We start from the raw sequence: 23,599 nt of genomic DNA, 5'->3' as shown, positions 1-23,599 counted from the left end.
ATGGTTGAATACAAGTCTCATTCAAATGAACATTCCTTTATGTTGGTCTTGGTGAGATTGAATGGTGTTCTTTTAACTTCCACCTGTCACGTAGAGAACACAGTTTCCAATAAAACCAAAACAGTTTCCATTTAATAATCCATAATCTATTTCATTGTTTTATTATGCGACATAAAACACAATGCACAGCACTATAGAGATAAAGATCAATATTATACATGCATTTTCTCATGTGGTTTTGCCTGAGACCCAGAGTTTTAACAAACAGTATAATATAAACATTATAAAATATTATGCCGTGTAAACTGTTAACATGACTAATTCTAATAATGCACTACTGAGTAGTACAATGGTTTTGATTAGGCACGTGGCCTGTGAGTCCACAAAAATAAATGAGCAGTGTGTTTCCCCTTCACAAAACAAGTCCTACACTTTGCGTAATTATATGATATATTACATAATATAGCAAACTTGCTAAATTAGTTTTGAGAAGATATTTATTATAAATGTACAGTCTGTTTATTCTGCGCCCACGGTGTAATTCTGTGGGCAACGACCACACATACGGTATATAGCCTCAGAAAAAATTAAGAAACCCTTTCAAAAGCATTTTCATAAGAATGTGTTTTGGTAATATTATAATTTTTGTTTATTTCTGTGAACTTCCGACAACATTTCTGCCAAATTTCATATAAAAATTTTGTTTTCATGTACATTAATTTGCAAAAAAATCCAAAAACAACAAAAAAGATGATCTGCGTTTTTAAAACTGAGTTTTAGATTTAAACAACACAAAACTATTGTTTGTACACGTATTAGAAAAAGTAAAAACTAATGTTTTATGAAATAACCTTGATTTTATAACTACGTTTATTATCATGCTTTCATATTGCTGTTGACTGTCACTTGAGGTTTGTTTTTGTTGGAATTCAACAAACGCTGCAATATATGACAGCAATACATGCAAGATTTAAATGATTTACGATGTTATCAATATAAAAAACATGCGTGCATTATAGAAGACTGAAAGATTCAAACAAAAAGATCGTATTGACATAAACAGCCTATAAAGAAAGCGCTATGGACATTTCCCATCACTGAGCGATCACTGACTTCTGTTTGATTTCGCAAAAAAAAAAATATCCTTTTAATGAAATAATCTGATTACACTGACTGCACAATGAAAGGCTGTTGGGGGTGTTCGAGATGGAGGGAGAAAGTCAATGGAGAGGGTGGGCTGTCCCCCCCATTGTGGGCGTGGCCTAAATGCGCTCCGTCTCTTTGCTGTTACGAACTAAAGCCGCTCTGTGAGTGAAGCGTGACATTGCTTTCAGCCAATAGAAAATACTGCAATTTGATGTCATTTTTTATTCTCATTGGGTGGGCAAGACAGACGTTAAGGTGGGCTCAGCCCATCCCTAGAGCCGAAGTTGCTACCCTGTCGACTTTTACCTCCAAACAAAACAGGACTAAACCCTCCCCCAACCCCTAAACTAAGTTACCCCTCCCCCAACCCCATCACAACACCATGGTAGCAAAATCTGATGGGTAACATAAATCGATTTTTATTCCTGTTTTTTATTCAATTAAAATGAATAGGAGTGCTTTTAGACAATTATTTAGTTAGCTAAAAATTATAGATAAAACAATGATGGCATTGGTCTTATATTGCATATATTGCCTTTCTAAGCCTGACGGACCAAACACTTCATTCAACATTCTTCTTGTTATCTGTTGTATTGTTGCTGTTCAGTCTTAAAATACTTGTTTCTATAAACACGCAAAACGTGTATTTTATTAATATTTGTAAACTGAAACAAAAAACATCCTTCTTGTTTTTGCTCTTACGGTAGTGTAGGGCGATTTCGAAACACTGCTTCACGAAGCTTGGAAACCTTTATGAATGTTTGTTTCGATATGTCATTACTGTTTCGAAATGTTTTGAAACTCCCATGTTTCACCCCCAGGGGGCAACCAGGGTCTACCATGGTTTTTACTAATAGGTGGTACATTTTTAACAGAAAATCGAAGAAACGGTAAAACACAGCACACTGCATGGTGTTTATAGAACAAACAAGATCATCAGCAGTCTCCAGGTGAGCAAGCCAAACTTATTAAAATGATTAAAAAAGGGAGAAAAAACCTTGGAAAGGAAACCAGTCTCAGTCGGGAGGACCAGTTCTCCTAACACGTGTCACAGCTGCACTCAGTGACTTTGATTCAAAGTTACTGAGTAAATGTTTATGAATAATGGTGAGAGCCTATTAATTGTGATTTAGGAAATGTAATTTGTTAAAACTGTTTAGGTCTAATTTTATCATATTTTGTGACCGATATCAGACATCAGAGGAATGTTATAAGCAGGGGAAATAGTAATGCCATTTTTGGGACTTTCGTGCACATGATCAAAGAATTTCAGCCGTTTTAAGTGTTTGCGGATGATGCTTCAGGGCGAAAGATTTGTTGTTGTTTTTTTCAAAAAGAGGTTGTGTTGCAAAAAGTTAGTCATTAACTGAAATTGCTTAAATATTACAAAAGCGTATTTCCTTAAATAAAAATGTATAATGAATGCTTCTGTCTTGTTTTACTCTTATCACAGTTTGATTTTTGTCAAACATAATTTCTCTTTCACACATAAGCCTGTGTTTAAAACAAAACGTGAAACATCATTGTCCTTTTCCAGCTGTATAACACTGACATTTACTTACTTTCTTATTTGTCTACAGAGCTTTAATGATGAAAAAAGTTTATTATTTAAAGGGATAGTGATGGTTGTGTCAAGGCTCTGATGATTACAAATAAAAACACAAAATGAATGCACTAATATCTAATGAAACGTATGAATTTCTCATTTATTTCGAAACCTAACCGTCATTGAGTTTGGCATGAGATCTCGATGCGTTTACAACATCTTCACCAGTAGGTGGCGTTTCGAAAACCTGAATCCAGTCATTTTGCGAATAATTTGGTTCAATCAGATACTCTTCTTATAGAGAGATGTGAGGGTCTGTAATACTTTCAACTGGAGAACCCGTAACGGCTTACAAAACCCATTGACATCCATTAAAATGCATCCGGTCTCCTTTCTTGCGTTCCGCTGAAGCCATGGCGTTAGCATTAGCATTAGCCGTTACGCTATTTTGCCTAAAGGGTGCAGGCTTGCCTTCTCTCTAGTGGCGTTTGGTTCAATTGATTCAAAGCTTCGAAAGCACGTCTTTTTTATTAATATAAATCTTTGAAAATTACAATATTATACAGGTCAGACAATAAACCACACAAAGAGTGAAAATACAATACTATACATATCAGAAAAAAGAACCACACAAAGAGGAAGAGAAAGGAGAAAAAAGCGAAAGAAAGAGAAAAAACATGTATTTCTCCTTCCTATGGACAGAATCTAAATACAAAAAAGAGCATCAATAAAAACACTGTGTGGTAAGAAAGGCGGGATATCAAGTTGAAAATATAATATACATTGTAATAGGTTGTTTACATTTACATGTATTCATTTTTTTGTTTGTTTATGCGTAATATAGATTTTTTAAATCTCCAATTCTAACAAAAATAAATTTCAGATATTAGTTTCGCACGCCATTGCTTATTATTTACTGTCGCGTACAATCGACGTCACATCCGGTCAGGGGAAGAAGACGTCATCTTACACACAGGCTGTGAGTTGGCGCTTGATGATATATTAAAGATCTGCGAATGTAAGGTTTGATTTGGAGTTGTTTGAATAAAAGCCTATTTTAGTGATTATAATAATAACACGAACATTATAGATCGGGGCGCGAGCTCACGCGTAATCGCCTGTTACGAATAATTGAGATAATGTCATTTTAATACTGACAATAATACTGTCATTCAGATATCAAATGTAAATCAGATATGAATGTAAATGTGGACAGCCGTGTATTCTTTGTAGCCTACAGAGTAGCTCAAAAGAACAAATCATGCGGTATACTTTATTATTTACTACGGTATATAAGTATAGTTACTACTATTAAATATACTGCTATGTACTTTATAGTTACTACTACACTGTTTGTGAGTGTATTTTAGTCATTGCTACACTTTGTTATTGTATACTATAGTATTACCTAGTATTTACTGTAGTGAAATGGTAAACAGTAGTAAGCTATAATTAAATATACTAGTAAGTTGGGTTAAAAACACTTTTGAGTGGTTAACCGGACATATCTTAAAATATATCAATGTGATCGTTATTGTCTTTACTACAGTCCATATCACTATTGTTCATGCGGGAGATGATCCACTTATAGTGTGAAAATACAGATATTGTACATCGTAACTGTTATTCTTTTCATTTAGACAGAAACAACAGTCATGTCGTGGATACGAGAGACAGAATTAAGTCTCTTAGAAAGACTGACTGCTAACATCCTGAAGGTGAGGTTCATATCATCACAGTCTATCTGAACAATAAAACAGAACTGAAATATTCTTTCTCTATCATCATGACTTCTGGTATCTCTCTATTTAAGGCAGGACCCATGCCCAGACATGTGGCTTTTATCATGGATGGGAATCGACGTTATGCCGAAAAGAGGCATGTGGAGAGACAGGAGGGCCACACTCAAGGCTTTGATAAACTGGCGGAGGTAAATGCTAAGCCAATTATAGTCTTCCGTCCTGACCACGAATCTTATTAACTTTATAAACCATTTTACACCACATTGGTTATACGTGTTGTGGACGCCCACAGACACTGCGTTGGTGTCTGAACCTGGGGATCCATGAAGTCACTGTATATGCGTTCAGCATTGAGAACTTCAAGCGATCCAAAGAAGAGGTGGATGGCCTGATGGAGCTGGCCAGGCAGAAATTCGGCCGCGTACTGATGGAACAGTAAGTTGATTCTGAATGTTCATCTGTTATTTATAAAAAATATGGTCTGATATTATAGGTCGGTTTGGATAAATGAATGTCACTTCACAAAACGAACCTAAAATCAACATCTTGATTGATTATGGAGAGAGAGGAACTGCTTAATTTATTTAATACTATTGTATCACACACCTGCTATAATAACAAAAGGCCATATTGCAACAATTTGCGTAGTAGTTTGTCTGTTGAATAAGCTGAGAAAAGGAAAAAGATGCAGATGAGCATAATTAACCACAGCAATATAGAGGGCCGTGTAGATAGTAGGTGGGAGTTTTTGATAACTGTTTATAACACAGCCCCATGACTTCATAATGCAAGTCCAAAAAGTTAATTATGAAGGCAACAGATGTGTAAAATGTGTTGTTATTTTCAGCGAGAATCTTGAAAAGCATGGTGTGTGTATCCGGGTGCTGGGCGATCTGACTCTTCTTCCTCTAGACCTGCAGCAGCTCATTGCCAACGCTGTGGTTTCCACCAAAGCCCACAACAAGTAACATCTGCATGCTAGTGTTTTTCTTTTATAATTAGAATGATTTTTGTATATATATAATTTTAGCTATATTGTGCAAGGTGTATCCAAAACAGTCTCCTCTTATTGCATATGCATTCTGTGTTTTATTTTGTTGAGAATGTTTTCAATGGTCAGTTGGACACTGTATATGACACGATTTAGTTAGATAAATGTAGTTTTAATTAAACTTTTATTTGTTCAGGCTCATACATTCTCAACTGCTGGTTTCTGCAGGTGTTATCTCAATGTATGTTTTGCATACACCTCAAGACATGAAATCGCAAATGCAGTCAAGGAAATGGCCTGGGGAGTGGAGCAGGGTTTCATAAAATCCAGGTAAATGTCAAATTTGTGCCTATATATGCTTTTGATATCATTACAATATTGAAGACATACTTCACCCATTTAAAAGAAATGAATAAGGACACTCAAATGTGTGACCCTATTTTACGGATATGTTTTCTTTTCTTCGACCTGTAAAGTAATTAAAATGTATTTGTTGTTTGTTTGTGTCTGTGATGTGTCAGTGATGTGTCTGAGGTGCTGCTCAGTCAGTGTCTGTACAGCAGTAACTCTCCAAACCCTGATCTGCTCATCCGTACATCTGGAGAAGTGCGCTTAAGTGACTTTCTGCTGTGGCAGGTAATTTACATTCCAGTTTTAAAAACAAGTTCAGCTCTTTACCAGTACCAAAGCGACTTATATTGCATCGTATTATACATTTGTTTCTGACTATGTGCAATCCCCTGGGATCTAACCCATGTGTTTGGCGTTGCTAGCGCCATGCTGTGACCACTGAGCCACAGAAATGTACGCACACGGTTGGAATTTTGAAAAGAACGGTGGGGTGAATAAGCACCGTAAAAGTCACTACAACATCCGCAGAGCCGATAAAAACTTGAGCATGCGTGTCTTCTCTAAACATGCAAAGCTATAAAGTCTCGTCTTCTCTATACATACGCAGCAGCGCAGCTATAAAGTCAGACTCATCTTCACTGTACATGCGCATTTATAAAGTTAGACTCGTCTTCTCTATACATGCGCAGCAGCAGCGCAGCTATAATTTCAGACTCGTCTTCTCTATACATACGCAGCAGCGCAGCTATAAAGTCAGACTCGTCTTCTCTATACATACGCAGCAGCAGCGCAGCTATAAAGTCAGAATCGTCTTCTCTATACATACGCAGCAGCAGCGCAGCTATAAAGTCAGACTCGTCTTCTCTATACATACGCAGCAGCAGCGCAGCTATAAAGTCAGACTCGTCTTCTCTATACATACGCAGCAGCAGCGCAGCTATAAAGTCAGAATCGTCTTCTCTATACATACGCAGCAGCAGCGCAGCTATAAAGTCAGACTCGTCTTCTCTATACATACGCAGCAGCAGCGCAGCTATAAAGTCAGACTCGTCTTCTCTATACATGCAGCGCAGCTATAAAGTCAGACTCGTCTTCTCTATACATGCAGCGCAGCGGAGCTATAAAGTCAGAATCGTCTTCTCTATACATACGCAGCAGCAGCGCAGCTTTAAAGTCAGAATCGTCTTCTCTATACATACGCAGCAGCAGCGCAGCTTTAAAGTCAGACTCGTCTTCTCTATACATACGCAGCAGCGCAGCTATAAAGTCAGACTCGTCTTCTCTATACATACATACATACGCAGCAGCAGTGCAGCTATAAAGTCAGACTCGTCTTCTCTATACATACGCAGCAGCAGCGCAGCTATAAAGTCAGACTCGTCTTCTCTATACATACGCAGCAGCAGTGCAGCTATAAAGTCAGACTCGTCTTCTCTATACATGCGCAGCAGCAGCGCAGCTATAAAGTCAGAATCGTCTTCTCTATACATGCGCAGCAGCAGCGCAGCTATAAAGTCAGAATCGTCTTCTCTATACATGCGCAGCAGCAGCGCAGCTATAAAGTCAGACTCGTCTTCTCTATACATGCGCAGCAGCAGCGCAGCTATAAAGTCAGACTCGTCTTCTCTATACATACGCAGCATCAGCGCAGCTATAAAGTCAGACTCGTCTTCTCTATACATACGCAGCAGCAGCGCAGCTATAAAGTCAGACTCGTTTTCTCTATACATGCGCATCTATAAATTTAGACTCGTCTTCTCTATACATACGCAGCAGCGCAGCTATAAAGTCAGACTCGTCTTCTCTATACATGCGCAGCAGCAGCGCAGCTTTAAAGTCAGACTCGTCTTCTCTATACATACGCAGCAGCAGCGCAGCTATAAAGTCAGACTCGTCTTCTCTATACATGCGCAGCAGGAGCGCAGCTATAAAGTCAGACTCGTCTTCTCTATACATACGCACCAGCGCAGCTATAAAGTCAGACTCGTCTTCTCTATACATACGCAGCAGCAGCGCAGCTATAAAGTCAGACTCGTTTTCTCTATACATGCGCATCTATAAATTTAGACTCGTCTTCTCTATACATGCGCAGCAGCAGCGCAGCTTTAAAGTCAGACTCGTCTTCTCTATACATACGCAGCAGCAGCGCAGCTATAAAGTCAGACTCGTCTTCTCTATACATGCGCAGCAGCAGCGCAGCTATAAAGTCAGACTCGTCTTCTCTATACATGCGCAGCAGCAGCGCAGCTATAAAGTCAGACTCTTCTTCTCTATACATACGCACCAGCGCAGCTATAAAGTCAGACTCGTCTTCTCTATACATACGCAGCAGCAGCGCAGCTATAAAGTCAGAATCGTCTTCTCTATACATACGCAGCAGCAGCGCAGCTATAAAGTCAGAATCGTCGTCTCTATACATACGCAGCAGCAGTGCAGCTATAAAGTCAGACTCGTCTTCTCTATACATACACAGCAGCAGCGCAGCTATAAAGTCAGACTCGTCTTCTCTATACATACGCAGCAGCGCAGCTATAAAGTCAGACTCGTCTTCTCTATACATACGCAGCAGCAGCGCAGCTATAAAGTCAGACTCGTCTTGTCTATACATACACAGCAGCAGCGCAGCTATAAAGTCAGACTCGTCTTCTCTATACATACTCAGCAGCAGCGCAGCTATAAAGTCAGAATCGTCTTCTCTTACATACGCAGCAGCAGCGCAGCTATAAAGTCAGACTCGTCTTCTCTGTACATGCGCAGCAGCGCAGCTATAAAGTCAGACTCGTCTTCTCTATACATGCAGCGCAGCTATAAAGTCAGACTCGTCTTCTCTATACATACGCAGCAGCAGCGCAGCTATAAATTCAGACTTGTCTTCTCTATACATACGCACCAGCGCAGCTATAAAGTCAGACTCGTCTTCTCTATACATACGCAGCTATAAAGTCAGACTCATCTTCTCTATACATACGCAGCAGCGCAGCTATAAAGTCAGACTCGTCTTCTCTATACATACGCAGCAGCAGCGCAGCTATAAAGTCAGACTCGTCTTCTCTATACATACGCAGCAGCAGCGCAGCTATAAAGTCAGACTCGTCTTCTCTATACATACGCAGCTATAAAGTCAGACTCCATGCGCAGCAGCAGCGCAGCTATAAAGTCAGACTCGTCTTCTCTATACATACGCACCAGCGCAGCTATAAAGTCAGACTCGTCTTCTCTATACATACGCAGCAGCAGCGCAGCTATAAAGTCAGACTCGTCTTCTCTATACATACGCAGCTATAAAGTCAGACTCCTCTTCTCTATACATACGCAGCAGCGCAGCTATAAAGTCAGACTCGTCTTCTCTATACATACGCAGCAGCAGTGCAGCTATAAAGTCAGACTCGTCTTCTCTATACATACGCAGCAGCGCAGCTATAAAGTCAGACTCGTCTTCTCTATACATACGCAGCAGCAGTGCAGCTATAAAGTCAGACTCATCTTCTCTATACATACGCAGCAGCAGCGCAGCTATAAAGTCAGACTCGTCTTCTCTATACATACGCAGCAGCAGCGCAGCTATAAAGTCAGACTCGTCTTCTCTATACATACGCAGAGCAGCGCAGCTATAAAGTCAGACTCGTCTTCTCTATACATACGCAGCAGCAGCGCAGCTATAAAGTCAGACTCGTCTTCTCTATACATACGCAGAGCAGCGCAGCTATAAAGTCAGACTCGTCTTCTCTATACATACGCAGCAGCAGTGCAGCTATAAAGTCAGACTCGTCTTCTCTATACATACGCAGCAGCGCAGCTATAAAGTCAGACTCGTCTTCTCTATACATACGCAGCAGCAGCGCAGCTATAAAGTCAGACTCGTCTTCTCTATACATACGCAGCAGCAGCGCAGCTATAAAGTCAGACTCGTCTTCTCTATACATACGCAGCAGCGCAGCTATAAAGTCAGACTCGTCTTCTCTATACATACGCAGCAGCAGCGCAGCTATAAAGTCAGACTCGTCTTCTCTATACATACGCAGCAGCAGCGCAGCTATAAAGTCAGACTCGTCCTCTCTATACATACGCAGCAGCAGCGCAGCAATAAAGTCAGACTCGTCTTCTCTATACATACGCAGCAGCAGCGCAGCTATAAAGTCAGACTCGTCTTCTCTATACATACACAGCTATAAAGTCAGACTCGTCTTCTCTATACATACGCAGCAGCAGTGCAGCTATAAAGTCAGACTCGTCTTCTCTATACATACGCAGCAGCAGTGCAGCTATAAAGTCAGACTCGTCTTCTCTATACATACGCAGCAGCAGCGCAGCTATAAAGTCAGACTCGTCTTCTCTATACATACGCAGCAGCAGCGCAGCTTTAACGTCAGACTCGTCTTCTCTATTCATACGCAGCAGCGCAGCTATAAAGTCAGACTCGTCTTCTCTATACATACGCAGCAGCAGCGCAGCTATAAAGTCAGACTCATCTTCTCTATACATACGCAGCAGCAGCGCAGCTATAAAGTCAAACTCGTCTTCTCTATACACACAGACTTTTGTCCAAACCACCCAGAACTACTATTTACTGTAAAACTGATCAAAAAATTTGCATTGACATTGAAGTTGAAAATAAGATCAAACTTAACACAAAATAAGTAATTAGTTTTACTTTTAAGTGAACCCTTTAAGGGTGTATTATTAAAAAAATTCCTCTGCAGCTTTTGATTGTAAACTGTTTCCTTTAACCTCCACAGACCTCATATTCGTGCCTAGCGTTCCAGTCTGTCCTGTGGCCAGAATATTCCTTCTGGAATCTGTGTGAAGCTATTTTGCAGTACCAATTAAGCTATCGATCTCTCCAGGTATGTCATAATACTCTTATTTTCCTGTTTCTGCTTTCATAGTGACAAAACTAGAATTACTCTCCGGTAAATGTTTCAGTAGCAATTTTGTAACTATTTCTAGTCCTAATTTAGGCTTCCGAGCTGCATTGCTTTTTTCCAAATGATTCGGATGTTTATGACCACATTAAGACACAGGATATTGTATTGCAGCCTTTGACATTGTTGCTTAATGCTCAAGTACATTTTGTTTAAATGTAACAAATATTGCTTAAATGCTTTCCTAACACCACAATTATAACATCAATAAAATATATAAGGAACTGTAACATCGTAACCTCATTTTAAAGTTTATTAAAAATATCAAAGCAATAGTTGTGTCTTATTGTTGCAGAAAGCTCAGGAGCTGCACAGAAAAGATGAAGTACGACAGCAGGTGGAAGCGGACCGCACATGCGTGGCTGAACTCCTGCAGCATCGTGGGAATGGAAAGCCTCTGGATGCCCAGAGTCAACAGACAGCGCTGCTAAACTACACTGCCAGACGAGAGGAGAGGGTTCAGTGCTTTCTGGGTGCCCTTCAGCACAAGAGAGACACTTTCTTCAGTGATTTAAACAGCCAGACAGTCGTTGCTAAGACTTGAACATTTTGTATTTACAAATATGTAAATACTTGAGATCAGGAAGTAAGTTTCACCCCGTTTTATGGGGCAGAGATTATGTATGTTTGTCATTGAAATGACCCCTGTAGACATGAATTATCAATCTTTAAATAAATTAATTTTGACTTACTAAGGGGTTTTCTTTTTGCAAACTAGAAATGCCAGAAAATACAATCGATGAGTCATTTTACTGTGTGGCTGCCAGTTTTGCATAGACGCACACCAGGTTTCTTTATGCAATCGTTCTAGAGAAAGATTACTGCGAGAAGAATGTCGAGATTTTAGGAAGAAAAAATAATATGTTATTTCTGTGACCTTGAAAGCCATCAACATGAATTATTGGTCACATCTAGCAATCAATGCCATTTCTTAAAGAGAAAAGGACTGTAAATAAAATATATTTAACTAACAGTATGCAAATGTAAATGTTCTGGTTGGTTTTTTACTTCAGGTAAAATTTGGACACTTATGACTGTATGTTCTTAAAAATTCTTAAATGCCTATTGTGTGGTTAAATAAAAAACGTGCCTTCATGTGCATGCCTTTACAAAACTCAACTTTTAAATACTTTTTCTTCATGGATAGGCTCGATGATTAGTGAAGGGAAAGTAACTCTTTCACCACTATTTCAAAAGTAATCAAAGTATGTTCTCATGCATTCAGAGACGTTTTAAAAAGTTCATGATATATATTACCATAAACAATGCACAGCCTACTACCGCGTGCGTTAATTATTCAGCAGATGACTTTTCTATTGTTCTTAATCCCATCAATAGTAATAGTAACATTAAACCACGTTTAACTTGAAATCTGTTTTAAACTACATTAAAAAGAATTCCCGCTCTAAATCTCTTCTGGCCAACAGAGGGCGTCCTTCTGACCCGGACGAGCGCAGCATCTCTCTGCTCTCTGAAACCCGACCGGAGAATATGTCATTGTTGCTTTAAGAGATAAGCGACGCCCAGCGATACGTGATCGTTTTCGCAGCCAATCCCTGAGCCGAATATGCTAAATCTGGTTTAAACCGGTTTCTTTCTTAAATTTCAATATAAAAACTTAAATAAAACATATAGAGCAGTTATTGTATTTTACGCGAACCGCGGCGAGGCGTGCACGACAGCGTAGCTCACCGGCGCATTATTTACACAAATATCCTCCATTTATAATTTTTTCGCGGATTTTTTTGCAGTCAAGATGCCCAAAAGAAAGGTAAGAATATACATAATTATTATATATTTTTTTGAAAATACTTAGGATTTTTGCTATTTGTATCCGTGAACGTGCGTGTTGTTTCTTCTGTTTTCGTGGATGTGTTGTGGTCGTGTAGTTGTTTTGTAATGGCGGACAGTAGCTTTTACATACTGTCAGGCGACTTGTCAATCTTGCCGCGTTGTGACGAAAACAAGACTAGAAAAACGGTATACCGAAATAACGAAACAATGCAACGAGTTGCATTTGAAAACGCAAACATTATAACCGTACTCGCAACCACACACCAGTGCTATTATTTGAGTATTATTGGACTGAAATCAATCTGTCGTAAATCCTCCGTCTAGCTGTGCAGATCACGGTGTGTTGTTAATGCTCTGTGAACTTACATGTGTAAATACAACCTTTATTACCAATATTACAGCAGTTATAACGCTGCAGATCTGTGCTAGTGTTCAATATGTGAGAAATGGCGCGTCACGATTCGAAGTCTGTTTGACAACATATCACATTAAAACACCAATACTGTGAATTTTCGAATCCACTTTGGTGTATTTTCATACTCCTGTAAGCTTCATAACTCCGCTGAGACTACAGCCGTGTTGTGCAGTACGCCTAGTCGAAACGTCAAGCTGCCATCTTTACGGCACCTGTGTCTTCTTCACTAGCAGAAGACGGCGCCTCAAAAGCGAACGGCTTTTAAATGAGGTCTAACTTCGTTTTTACGCGCCGCGTTAATGTGAAACGCGCTTTTTAAACGAGCCTCGACGATTTCCTGAAGAAAAGCGAGGGAACGTTGTGCCGTGGGCTGAAAATCGCCCTTCTTTTAAAAGGCGCGTAGTGATGGAGCCAAACAAAAGGAAGCGATGTTGCCCGCGCGCACTTACAGTCCCGATTTGAATTTGAATATGCGCGGGAACGCGGAGCCGAAATAAAGTCAGCGGAGAAAAGCGCTCGTCCGTTAACCAGCCGCGGTTTATACGCGCTGACGTCATGTCCTGTAACTGTCACGGGGAACAATTTTAGCGTTTATCATTCATTTTTAAAATCGACAAATCTTTCGTGTACTTTCATTATTTTGCAGATTGATGGTGACAAGGCCGCCAAAGCCAAGGAGGAGGTTTGCATGTTTACCATCACTACTGTTTATTTTTCTCGCATTTGTTTGCTTTTTCATTGCACTGAACTCGATTTTAGTATATTTATTATGACTATATTATTAGTTTCACGTTGCATGTAATATTCCTATTATTTTTGTTGCAGCCAACAAGACGCTCCGCAAGGCTGTCCTCTGTAAGTATAGGCCTATATATAAATATATTTCACATACGGTTACTACAGCAGGACTTTATGTAAACACGCTTTGAATATAGCCTGATTCATCTCCACACGTTGGTTTACAGAAGCCAACTTCTGCTAAGCCAGAACCAAAGCCCAAGAAAGCAGCCCCTAAGGTAATCGTATAGGTTTACGTGTTTTATTCTCAATTCATGTTTTTGTCATTGGGTCGCGCATTGAAAGCATGATGCTTTGCCACGTGTTAGACAACAGATCTGTTCGTAACGAACTGCAAAGTGTTAAAAGATAAAAAAAAACACATTTTAAACTGTCTGTTAATGTTATTGTTGTTGTGTCTTATTGTCATGTTCGTCGTGCAGAAGGCAGCCAAGGGGAAGAAGGGCAACCCTGCTGAAAATGGGGATGCCAAGGCAGATCAGGTGGGTTTCAAAAACAGCTTAGAATAAAGCTCTTAAATCACAAGTCTAGTTCTTTACTGTAAAATGATGTATCGTATCTTCAATTGACTGCATACGTGTAGCATCAAAGTAAATAAACGTGACGTCAATAAGTCTTATTTCTCACTTTCTTCTAGGCACAGAAGGTTGAAGCTTCTGCCGATGCCAAATGAAAAGCTAACGAGTGTCTGATCCTTCTATGTACTTGGTGACTGTACAGTTTGAAATAACTATTTTTTACCAAGTTTTATATTAAGAATAACATTTATTGTTGACTTGCTTTTGATGTACTGATTGATTTGACAGGAGTTACTATATTTCATTCATATCCATTTGTATCCCATTTTTTTAAATCAAGCCGTCTTGACGAAACAATTTTCCATTGCTGAATCTGTTTTTAAAGCGGTGAATGCAAGTATATTGTTCTAAAGTTTGTGTATTTCTTTATCTTTCTTAGTTTATCCTCGGAGTTTAAACACCAAACCTTTTCAAAGGCAGCTTAAGAGTGTTTCTCAAATGTTTTCAGGAAGGCTTTTCACCATTTTGTTTGCATTTAAATCTGACAAATACTGTTTTTTCTTCTTCTTTTCGCTTTTACATTCTTTTTAAAACGCAGTTAGAAATGAAAGTGTCACAAAAATTAGAATAATAGGGAAACAATGATGAGTAAATTTGCAACATGAAATTTGCAACATATTATCCTTATAGCTGTGTGTTCTGAACTTGTCTTTTTTATTTTTACTAAGTTATGTTCTGAAAAGTGGAAGGATATTCAGTGACTCTGAAAAAATGCTTTGTTTTAAATGGTTTTGAATAAAAAAACTGTCCTGGAAAAAAACATTCCTGTTTGTTGTCATGGTGTAGTTCATGTTATATACAACTATGATTACAAGCCTTACTTAACATAAACAAATACAACTTTTAAGAAAAATAAAGCTCTTAAATGCATTTGACCGTGTATAAGGATCTTAGTATATGATTTCTAACCAAATCAACTTGTAATAAAGTGAACATGCTAAGTTAATAAGAAAAAAGGGGTCATTAATACATCATTTCAATCATAACCTTATAAACTGAATAAGAGCTGTAGTGTATGGAGCATCAGGGTTGGGCGTCAAACCTATGATAAAAAAAACAATATTAAAAGTAAAGATAAATAATAATATTGTGCCTTAAACATACATTTCAAAGCGCTTTACAATTCAAGTTCAGTACAAAACAACCCACAATTGTGAAATTGAACAATAAACATACAAATATAAAATACAAAACCCAAGTAAAAGCTACCATAAAAACATGTTTCAAGATGAGATTTAAAAGTGCTAAGAGATTTAGACTGCCTTATCTCATTCGGTAAAGCATTCATTCATTATTAAACACGATTAAATTAAGCTCCAGTAAACAATGAAAGTCTTATAGATTGAATATTTAAAGAATAAAAACGCTATTCAGCAAGATTGATTTAATGAAAGGAAATCTGTATGTGAATTGTTGAAGTTACGTGTGTTTCTCGCTAGATGTCAGTGTCGTATAATAAATCAGACACACAGCACCATGTTGTCATTACATTCAATGACCAGCAGATGGTGCTACGTGTTTAATTCATTCAGAAACGATACATTAAGACTTACACGTAAAAAAATGTCAATATATGAATGAAATCTTCAAAACAGTTGCATGTTGTGTAGAAGCTAACTGGTTATTTTCACCGTTTAACATTGCATGGATGCGATTTTTCCCTAAATGTGCCCACTCACATCACTCTAAACGCAAATCTATACCTCTTCATTATTAAATCTCTCTTTCTCTCAACAGGTAGTGGCTACTTTAAGTGAAACTAGTCAACTTTGCATTAGGGTCTGCTAAATGACTAAATGTAAATAAACACAAGGGTCTAAAACATTTCTCGAAATTCCCTGAAAAACACGGAAAAGCAGAACCCCACTTTTCTTCCCTGAGAGTAAATACGCTTCACGTAATTCTACACGCTTATGCAAATAAATAAACAACATTTTTTCTCGGTTTAACTGACATTGACCTCATCTGAGTCGAGCTTTACATCTGTAAACAGAGATTTCACTTTAGAAAGCGAGAGACTCGATCTCGGCCTGTTTCTCGGTCCTCAGGCCTTGTTTGCAAATTCAACGATACGAGATAAAACAGAAACGTAAAGTCAAATTAACACAAGAATGACGCCATTGATAATACTGAGTAAATCGTCGTACTTTATTGACCACTTTATTCCATCACGTATATACATGACTGGCAATCTATAAGGTCCGGCTCAACTTTGACCCGAGCGCGTAAAAACATATGATCGCAACTGCTATGAGGAGGAAACGTGGAAGACGTGCTCGTCGTGTTCCCAACACGCGCACTCATCACTCAACTCAGGGGTCTGCACGCCCACATATGGTCTTTAACGTGACGGGTTAGCCCCGCCCACTAATGAAGCTATAGGCTGACGTCGCTTCATATATAGGGTTAATGTGTAGGAACATCGTGTTCCTCTGGATCTTTCACCTCATCGCCCTGTCTTCAGGTAAGCAATGCAAACAAAAGTCAAATTGCGCAAAACGCAGCACTACAGAGGCGATAGTAGGCTATTGTAGATCCCCATTTAAATGAATGAGAGTTTTCTGCTTTGTCGTGTAGGGACACCCCTCACAGCTGTTCTATATGTGTGTTAAATGTGACGCTAGTTTTGCGCCAGATGCAACAAACTAACACAGTGAAGTGAATCTGTGCAAAACCAAACGCACGTTTCATTCATTATTTGTGTATGTTGAAACACAAACTAGCTTGCAAAGTACATTTAAAGTTAATGTTGCATTCAAGTTTTAAATCTGAGAATTCTCTTGTGCAACTGGGGAGTGGACACTATAGATGTTGTGAAATTGAGGAATGTTTGTTATGTAAACATTTATCATAAATTAAAGTTATGCAACAATACGAACAAAGTTTGCTTGCGATGACATAATGTGAACTCTGAATATAAAAGAAGTTGGATGCGCTGGTTATTTGCTTTTCATGCAATTTGGAGGAAAAACATTACAGTAACTTCATGTTTGTTCACTGTAGTGATACAAGGGGTCTTCGAGATCTGAACTAGTTTAATTTAAATGTATTTTAGTGTTGTGTGTGCAAATGTACTTCCTTCCCTTTTAATGCAGTACATAGCGGAGTACAAGCTTCTTTACGTCACAAGATCACATCAGACTGTAGTGTTAAAATCATACAAAAGTCACTTTTTAACATTGAAAGTCTGATTTAGGACACCCTCTTAAGAAACCGTATGTTTGCAGAAATGGTCCAATATTCTTGCATCTCATGCATTATTCACTGTATTAACACCATTCGTAAAGTAACATAAACGTGTCAATCGGCTGTTACGAGTATCAGTGTTTGCGTCTCTCGTGCTGCAGGGGGATGAATACTCAAAGTGTTGGTCAGAAGGACCACATGCTGGTCATAGATCCTCACGTCTCCAGTCACAAATGGTCAAACCAAGACAGAGGACCGTTTACAATTGACTATTTACATGCATTTCAAATGCACCTCCTTTGACCACTTTCTAGAATACCTCACTAATAGACTGTCTTGCATCACTTAGTCTGCATTGAATGGTAGCTCGATGGGTCATGTGACTCATGTCGTATGTCTCAAGATGCAATGTTTTGACTATAAATGAATGTATGAAGAGTTTGGTTCCAAAATGAGAACTCATAAGTGTTTTTTAATATGTAAATTTTTTTATTGTGTTAGTCAGCTGTATTTCTTTAGTTATTATGGCTCAAAGCACCCACTTGGGGGTGATGATGCTTTTGTATTTTAAATGATAGATGCATCGAATTGTGTGGTTTGCATGATCTGATCTGTGATGTTCTATGGCAGGCGGCAGGTCGGGCGAGCGCTACTGTGAGCTACTGAGCCACTGGCATTGTTTGAGAGCGGCGACCCCCAGACTCGTGTCTCGTGTGGGATTATCCAGTCAAAGGTTTTTTTAACGGCATAGATGGTGCCTTGATTGGCTACCAAAAATAAAACGTTTAGCTTGGGCAAATATTCCCGGAGAATGACTTTTTTTTGTAGGTAAGTTTTATTTTAATGACAAATAATTAAAATTTAAAAGAGGAAAGTAATTCTATATCGCATTATTGTAATTAAGAGAGGATTTGCTACGTTCTACATCCTACGTAATGTAAAACATTTTAAATATTTTGAAACTTGTGTTTAATATTGACAATGGTGTAAGGCCATGTCAGAAATGGATATCTTCGTACATTTACTGATTAAAATCGAACTTTGGTTCATAATCACATATGATTGCTTCAGCCTGGATGTCGGAGTCACAAATGTGAATGATCCAAACCCTTTCTCCACTGGTTTAACAAGATTTAAGTGTTTAATCTTGTTCTGCCACACATTTTAGTATCAGAGGTGTGAAAAAATTTGTTTTTGGCGAGTGTCAGCACGACCTGCCTGAGGGTTTCTCATCAAACTAACGCAACAAATTTACATCTCCAATAAACTGCAGACGCGCCAAGGGTGGAATCTAAAATGTGAGGTTTTGATCAATTGATCGTCTATTAAAAATTAATTTGCCTGATCATTGGTCAATATTTATTCGTTTTGGGTTGTTCAACATCATCTTGCTTTTTCACTCTGGTTATTTTCAAGCGCTTTACAGAACGAGGCTTCGTGCTCGTGTTTCATAGTTTTAAAATCATCAGAAATGTTTGTGCAATTGATCTTCTTACATTCATTGTAACTTCTAGTCTGAACTAGAAAACAACTCCATCAGGGCCCTTATAAGGAAGCACAGATTTAGGTCAGTCCCGTTCATGGAGATGACCTTAATGGTTACATCATACGTTGGAAAATCTGCCCTGATGAGTTCTGTAATTTCAGACCAGTGACGTTAAATCGCCTTTCATAACAAAACAACACCACGCATGGCCATGCGGTCTGAAATATACAAGTGTACTGATAGGTTCATGCGGTCACGTGCTGGACTGGTGTAGGAAACCGACGTTTCTTCTGCTTCTCATTTGTCGCTCTTTTGATCTCTTGCGTTTAAGTTGGTGAGAAAATGATATCTGACAAGTTTCATCAGTGTTGTGGTTAGTGAAGCAAGCGTGATGAATTCTGACAGCTGCGCACGGTAAAGCGAAAGAGAGCTAGAGAGAGAGAGAGAATCAACCAATCTGGTTGCAAGATGTCATGTTGTATAAAGGGGCGGAGCTCATGCGAAACTTCCTTTAGTGTTTTCATTCGCAGGCTGCAGATGATGTTCACAAGTCCCATTTCAACTGCTAGAACGTTCATGTTCTGTTTTCTATAACATCTGCCGTCACGCTGAGTGTCTGTTCCAGCTGTTTTTGCAACATCAGTGGATTTTTGTTTCTGGTCAAGAGCACATTTGCAGGCAGGTTGGTAAATGCCAACCTCTCCTCCTTCAGTTGACCCGTCCACTTCTGCTTGAGTCCTTCCTTTGTTTTGCCGTAAAATATATTCTACATCTTGCTCAGTTTCTGTTAGGTTGAGTTTTTCAGGGTCCGGTCTTTGTAATCTGCTCTCTGAAAATACATCATGTGTTTTTGATTCAGTCACAGATCTCTTATGAAGATGTAACTTGTTTGGGATTGTAGCCTGCGGCTTGAAGTGTACCGACCGTCCTCATGCATTCTCTGGGTTCACTTTACGTTAGTTTCTTTGAATAAAAGATTTGTCGTTTTTCTAATGCGCAGCTTTGCATTTTCAGTTCTCATTATTTAACATTCTGTGTTTGCATTGAAGTCTGTTTGCTTATTTGGAAAATCTGCTTGGGAATCTTGGTTTTGGATAATCTGACGGTTCTTTAACGCACTCATCTTTTCTTATCTGCAGGTCCTCACATCACTACAGCGTTACTCATCCATCAGGAGATTTAGTTTGGTGTTCAACGACTACAGCCATGATCATCAGACTTGGCAGACTGACTCCTGGATACTTCCGTCTTTTGCAGGTATATACATTTCTTCAAATCTGGTTGAACGTATAGATTACTTTAAAACACCTTTACGGGTCCCATACATAATGCTGGAAGTATTTCGGTGGTTGGTATGGATCGGCTCTTGCCGGACCCCTGCGGTCCCCTGCATTCCTGTCAGCTACAAGACTTAAGCCAAATTATATGAACAATGGGCGTGTGTACACACGGGGAGAAACCAGCTTGATTCCTCAAGCGCTGGATATAATTCTAAAAACAGCATGAAAGCCACAGGCGACAATGGCAAATTTTTTTTTATTGACAATGTTTGTCTATCAAAATGAATCATTTTTGCACATGATCAAGAAAAACCTGTTCAAAATAACGATGCTACTATGCCGAAAAGCATTTTTTAGTTTCGGTTACTTTTCTAATAACAAGCCGCCATATGTAATGTCACATTGCTTTGCATGCGCAGTTTTATAGACGCTTGGATGATTCAAGACTGCAACACTGAGCCTAGTTTAGCTACATTAAAACTATAACATGTAAAGCTCTTGTTTAGGGCAGGAGATTTTCCTTTAAGATTAGAAAGATTCTCTGGTCTTTACAAAGTAGGTTTATCGTCGTCTTAACCTGCTTGCTTTAATTAATCTTGTTAAAATTGCCGCCCTGTCATGAACATTTGCCAGCAGTTTAACTGTATGTGTTATTGGATCCGAATGGAATGGTCCTGTGCTGTTTAACAGACCCCCGGCTGCCTTCATAACTTGTAATTGTCTTGGCGTTGTCCTCCGAACGCTGTTGTCTGCTTACAATTACATACAGAAAGAGTATTGTTCCACTCCGGCTGTTTTAAATGACTTTATTTCGCAATGGATTTGTCATTGTTCTGGTTATTCGTGCAGAGGAAACATCATTTATAAGGAAGTCAAACGATTGTGCGGAGTTTGAAAGTAGATTTGGGAGGAACCTGTTCAAACGATCCTATCAAACATTTTCCAAGTGCATTTAACTAGCGGTCTTCCTTTTCTCTTATGACAGCTCTTCCAACATCCAAGTTATAAAATTGGTCTAAATTGAAGGCAATAGCAGAGACCACACTGTACTCATGAAGCAGACGCTTGTATCCAAAGTGACTTCGAAATGAAACGCCACAACAATAAAAATACAAATTAATTATATTGTTGATTGGTTGTTGGCTTAAAAAAGCTCTAAAAGTAATCAAAATCGACTTGAATTTAAAGGCCACATGCATACAAAAGATAATAAAATAAAGCGTTCGTGTTCTTTGGTGATAAACGGGCTTTCATTTTGGGTTCATTCTGTGAACTACTAACAATATTTCTCAAGTTTTAAATAAAAAATATTGTTTCTATTTGCGGAAAAGAAAACAAGTTCATATTCACTTTTAAGCAATACAAGAGTCATATTTCTACATGTATTTAGGAAAAGTTTTATAACCTGGATTTTTATCCCAGTTTTCTTGCTGTCAGTCATTCACATTGCTGTTGTACGACTTTCTCGTTCCTGAGGTTTGATTTAGACGCTGGACAGAAATGACCACAATGCATCTAGAAATGACGATTAAATGAACTTTTTAATGGGATTTATTTTTTCTGTGGCTGTAGGAGAGGTTCGCCTTAATATACTCCTTAAAAACCTTGGTTTGATGTTCTCTCTGCAGAGACAGGTAGCCGGTGAGGTCCAGGCCCCAACGCGCGACCGCTCCACCAACCAAATCGCCTTGATGCTGGCCATCATGGGTCTCAGCCTTTCCTACTACAGTGCCAAACAGATGACGGAGAAGGTTGGGCACGAGCCCGCGCCATGAAGCTCATCGCTCGTTTGTTTCTGGAGAGGAAAGAAAGAAGCCAAACTGGAGGTGGAGTAAGAGCGGGATCACCACGTGCAGCCTCTCTCGATCTATCAGAAACTGATTTCCAGCATTCACTAACCTCAAATCTGGGTCTGGTAGGGGTTCTGTCACTTTAGTTTAGCTCTCAGCGGGTTGAAACCTGCGTTGTTTGGGTTTGTTGGTCTTTATATCTTGATAGTTGACTTGGTACATGCATCAGAGTGTCGATCGATACTGCCAGAGATTTTTAGAGAAGATGTTCATCTCCTCCAGATGCCCATCACGTAGGGAATACTGTGAGCCATAAAGCCTTTAAAGGGAGCGACCTCTGGTTATAAAATGTATTGACAGCAGAATGAGAGATTATTTTAGATTTATCACCGAAAACTCTTTCAGAACTGAGGACACGAAGGCACCACCTCACTTGTCATCTGTGTTAGACAATGTGTTACCAATACTACACCGTGACAGCTTTGGGAAGTCACGTAAAAGGACTTTTCATTCGAACCAAACACAAGATTTTCATATCTCGTTAATTGTCTTGGTCCGTGGATAACCCAGTATTTCCTGTTAGACATTTCACGTTCACTTTGTGTATTTGTGCAATTTCATTCAATCCTTGACATTATTTCTAATAGTTTTTATTCTAATACTGTGATTTATGATGGATGTTTGTGTTTTTAAGAATCTATGAACAAATAAAGCTGTGAACTTTTTGAACAACATTATGGCCCGGCCTGCAAGTCTTTTCTCCGAGGAAAAAAAACCTTTATTGCTCATTAGTTGTTTCATATCAACTTAGTCTTCTGATATTTCTCATAAAATAGTTTACAACGGAATCCAATGTGTTGTTGTTGAAACGCACGAAGAGTATGGAGCTGTAAACAAATGTTTGAGTTCATATTGAGATCTTCAATATTTTTCACTTATGATCGTAGACTTGACAACTCTGAGCTCCGTTTCACACGTTGTGGTTGTCGTCTCTTCTCAAACTCTAATGACAGACATATTTCTAAGAGATTAAACCGGAGTAAAAGTTTCCATTTGCTTTATATTAAATCTCATTGATGTCTATGAGAAATAAAAGTTTTGAATGTGTCTCTCTCGGAAATTATCCACCTCACCACAGAGTTCTGCTCCAAAAGTTTATTAAAGGATGTTGTGTCCACAGAAGCATGCGGTGGAACAGGAAGTGCTCGTAGCCTCAAGCAACCGCTTCCGCTGTCAGCGCGCAATATTTGTCTGCCAGCCTGCTGCTGCATTGGTGTTGCGTTCAATGAAAGTCAATGAGGTTCAGTGTCGTTTGGTTATCTACATTCTTCTATGTTGTGTTTTGCAGAAGAAAGAAACTCACACAGGTTTGGCATGACATGAGGATGGGTAAATGATTAAAGCATTACCATTTCAGGGAAAACTAATCCTTTTAGCCAAACCTATACCCCAACATACGAATTTGTTGCAGACCTTTCCTTCTGCATAATTTAGGCCTAAAACGTTGCAATACCAAACATCAGTTCAGACACGTTGCTTTCCGTGTTCGCATGGATGCTCAGGGCAGATGTGAT

The 23,599-nt window shown here is 39.0% G+C and overlaps 3 protein-coding genes across 7 annotated transcripts; all 3 read left to right on the top strand.

Annotated features, from left to right (window-relative positions):
- Window positions 1–1,925: 1,925 nt before the first annotated feature.
- On the top strand, window positions 1,926–11,815 carry dhdds (dehydrodolichyl diphosphate synthase). 5 transcript variants are annotated; one of them, XM_079469872.1, is made up of 9 exons: window positions 1,926–2,096; window positions 4,333–4,410; window positions 4,506–4,622; window positions 4,727–4,869; window positions 5,282–5,398; window positions 5,654–5,755; window positions 5,947–6,061; window positions 10,513–10,620; window positions 10,994–11,809. In XM_079469872.1, exons 2-9 carry the CDS (start codon window positions 4,348–4,350, stop codon window positions 11,240–11,242), a joined length of 1,014 nt encoding a protein of 337 aa, XP_079325998.1. In that variant the 5' UTR covers window positions 1,926–2,096; window positions 4,333–4,347; the 3' UTR covers window positions 11,243–11,809. The 5 variants fall into 5 exon arrangements, with proteins under 5 accessions (XP_079325998.1, XP_079325996.1, XP_079326000.1 ...); XM_079469870.1 differs by lacking the exon at window positions 1,926–2,096 and adding an exon at window positions 2,981–3,710 and having other exon boundaries at window positions 10,994–11,815; XM_079469874.1 differs by lacking the exon at window positions 1,926–2,096 and adding an exon at window positions 3,031–3,435.
- A 382-nt stretch (window positions 11,816–12,197) lies between these two features.
- Window positions 12,198–15,045, top strand: hmgn2 (high mobility group nucleosomal binding domain 2). The gene is made up of 6 exons (XM_079469869.1): window positions 12,198–12,469; window positions 13,554–13,589; window positions 13,733–13,762; window positions 13,873–13,923; window positions 14,128–14,187; window positions 14,343–15,045. Exons 1-6 carry the CDS (start codon window positions 12,455–12,457, stop codon window positions 14,376–14,378), a joined length of 228 nt encoding a protein of 75 aa, XP_079325995.1. The 5' UTR covers window positions 12,198–12,454; the 3' UTR covers window positions 14,379–15,045.
- A 3,032-nt stretch (window positions 15,046–18,077) lies between these two features.
- Window positions 18,078–22,759, top strand: LOC306902133 (putative transmembrane protein ZNF593OS). Its single transcript, XM_079470446.1, has 3 exons — window positions 18,078–18,297; window positions 20,095–20,212; window positions 21,864–22,759. Exons 1-3 carry the CDS (start codon window positions 18,281–18,283, stop codon window positions 22,008–22,010), a joined length of 282 nt encoding a protein of 93 aa, XP_079326572.1. The 5' UTR covers window positions 18,078–18,280; the 3' UTR covers window positions 22,011–22,759.
- The last annotated feature ends 840 nt before the right edge of the window (window positions 22,760–23,599 follow it).

This window comes from Barbatula barbatula, assembly GCF_947034865.1.
Source record: "Barbatula barbatula genome assembly, chromosome: 12".
In the NCBI taxonomy this organism is placed as follows: domain Eukaryota; kingdom Metazoa; phylum Chordata; class Actinopteri; order Cypriniformes; family Nemacheilidae; genus Barbatula; species Barbatula barbatula.
Note: the sequence above shows the minus strand (reverse complement) of the source record. Positions and strands in the feature narration are given on the sequence as shown.

Coding starts and splice junctions, on each gene's coding strand:
- dhdds (XM_079469870.1), top strand. CDS start 4,348: ATGTCGTGGATACGAGAGACAGAATTAAGTCTCTTAGAAAGACTGACT. Junction 5,399..5,653: donor TCCACCAAAGCCCACAACAA/GTAACATCTGCA, acceptor TGGTTTCTGCAG/GTGTTATCTCAATGTATGTT. Junction 5,756..5,946: donor CAGGGTTTCATAAAATCCAG/GTAAATGTCAAA, acceptor GTGATGTGTCAG/TGATGTGTCTGAGGTGCTGC.
- hmgn2 (XM_079469869.1), top strand. Junction 13,763..13,872: donor GCTCCGCAAGGCTGTCCTCT/GTAAGTATAGGC, acceptor GTTGGTTTACAG/AAGCCAACTTCTGCTAAGCC. Junction 13,924..14,127: donor CCAAGAAAGCAGCCCCTAAG/GTAATCGTATAG, acceptor TTCGTCGTGCAG/AAGGCAGCCAAGGGGAAGAA.
- LOC306902133 (XM_079470446.1), top strand. Junction 20,213..21,863: donor GATACTTCCGTCTTTTGCAG/GTATATACATTT, acceptor TTCTCTCTGCAG/AGACAGGTAGCCGGTGAGGT.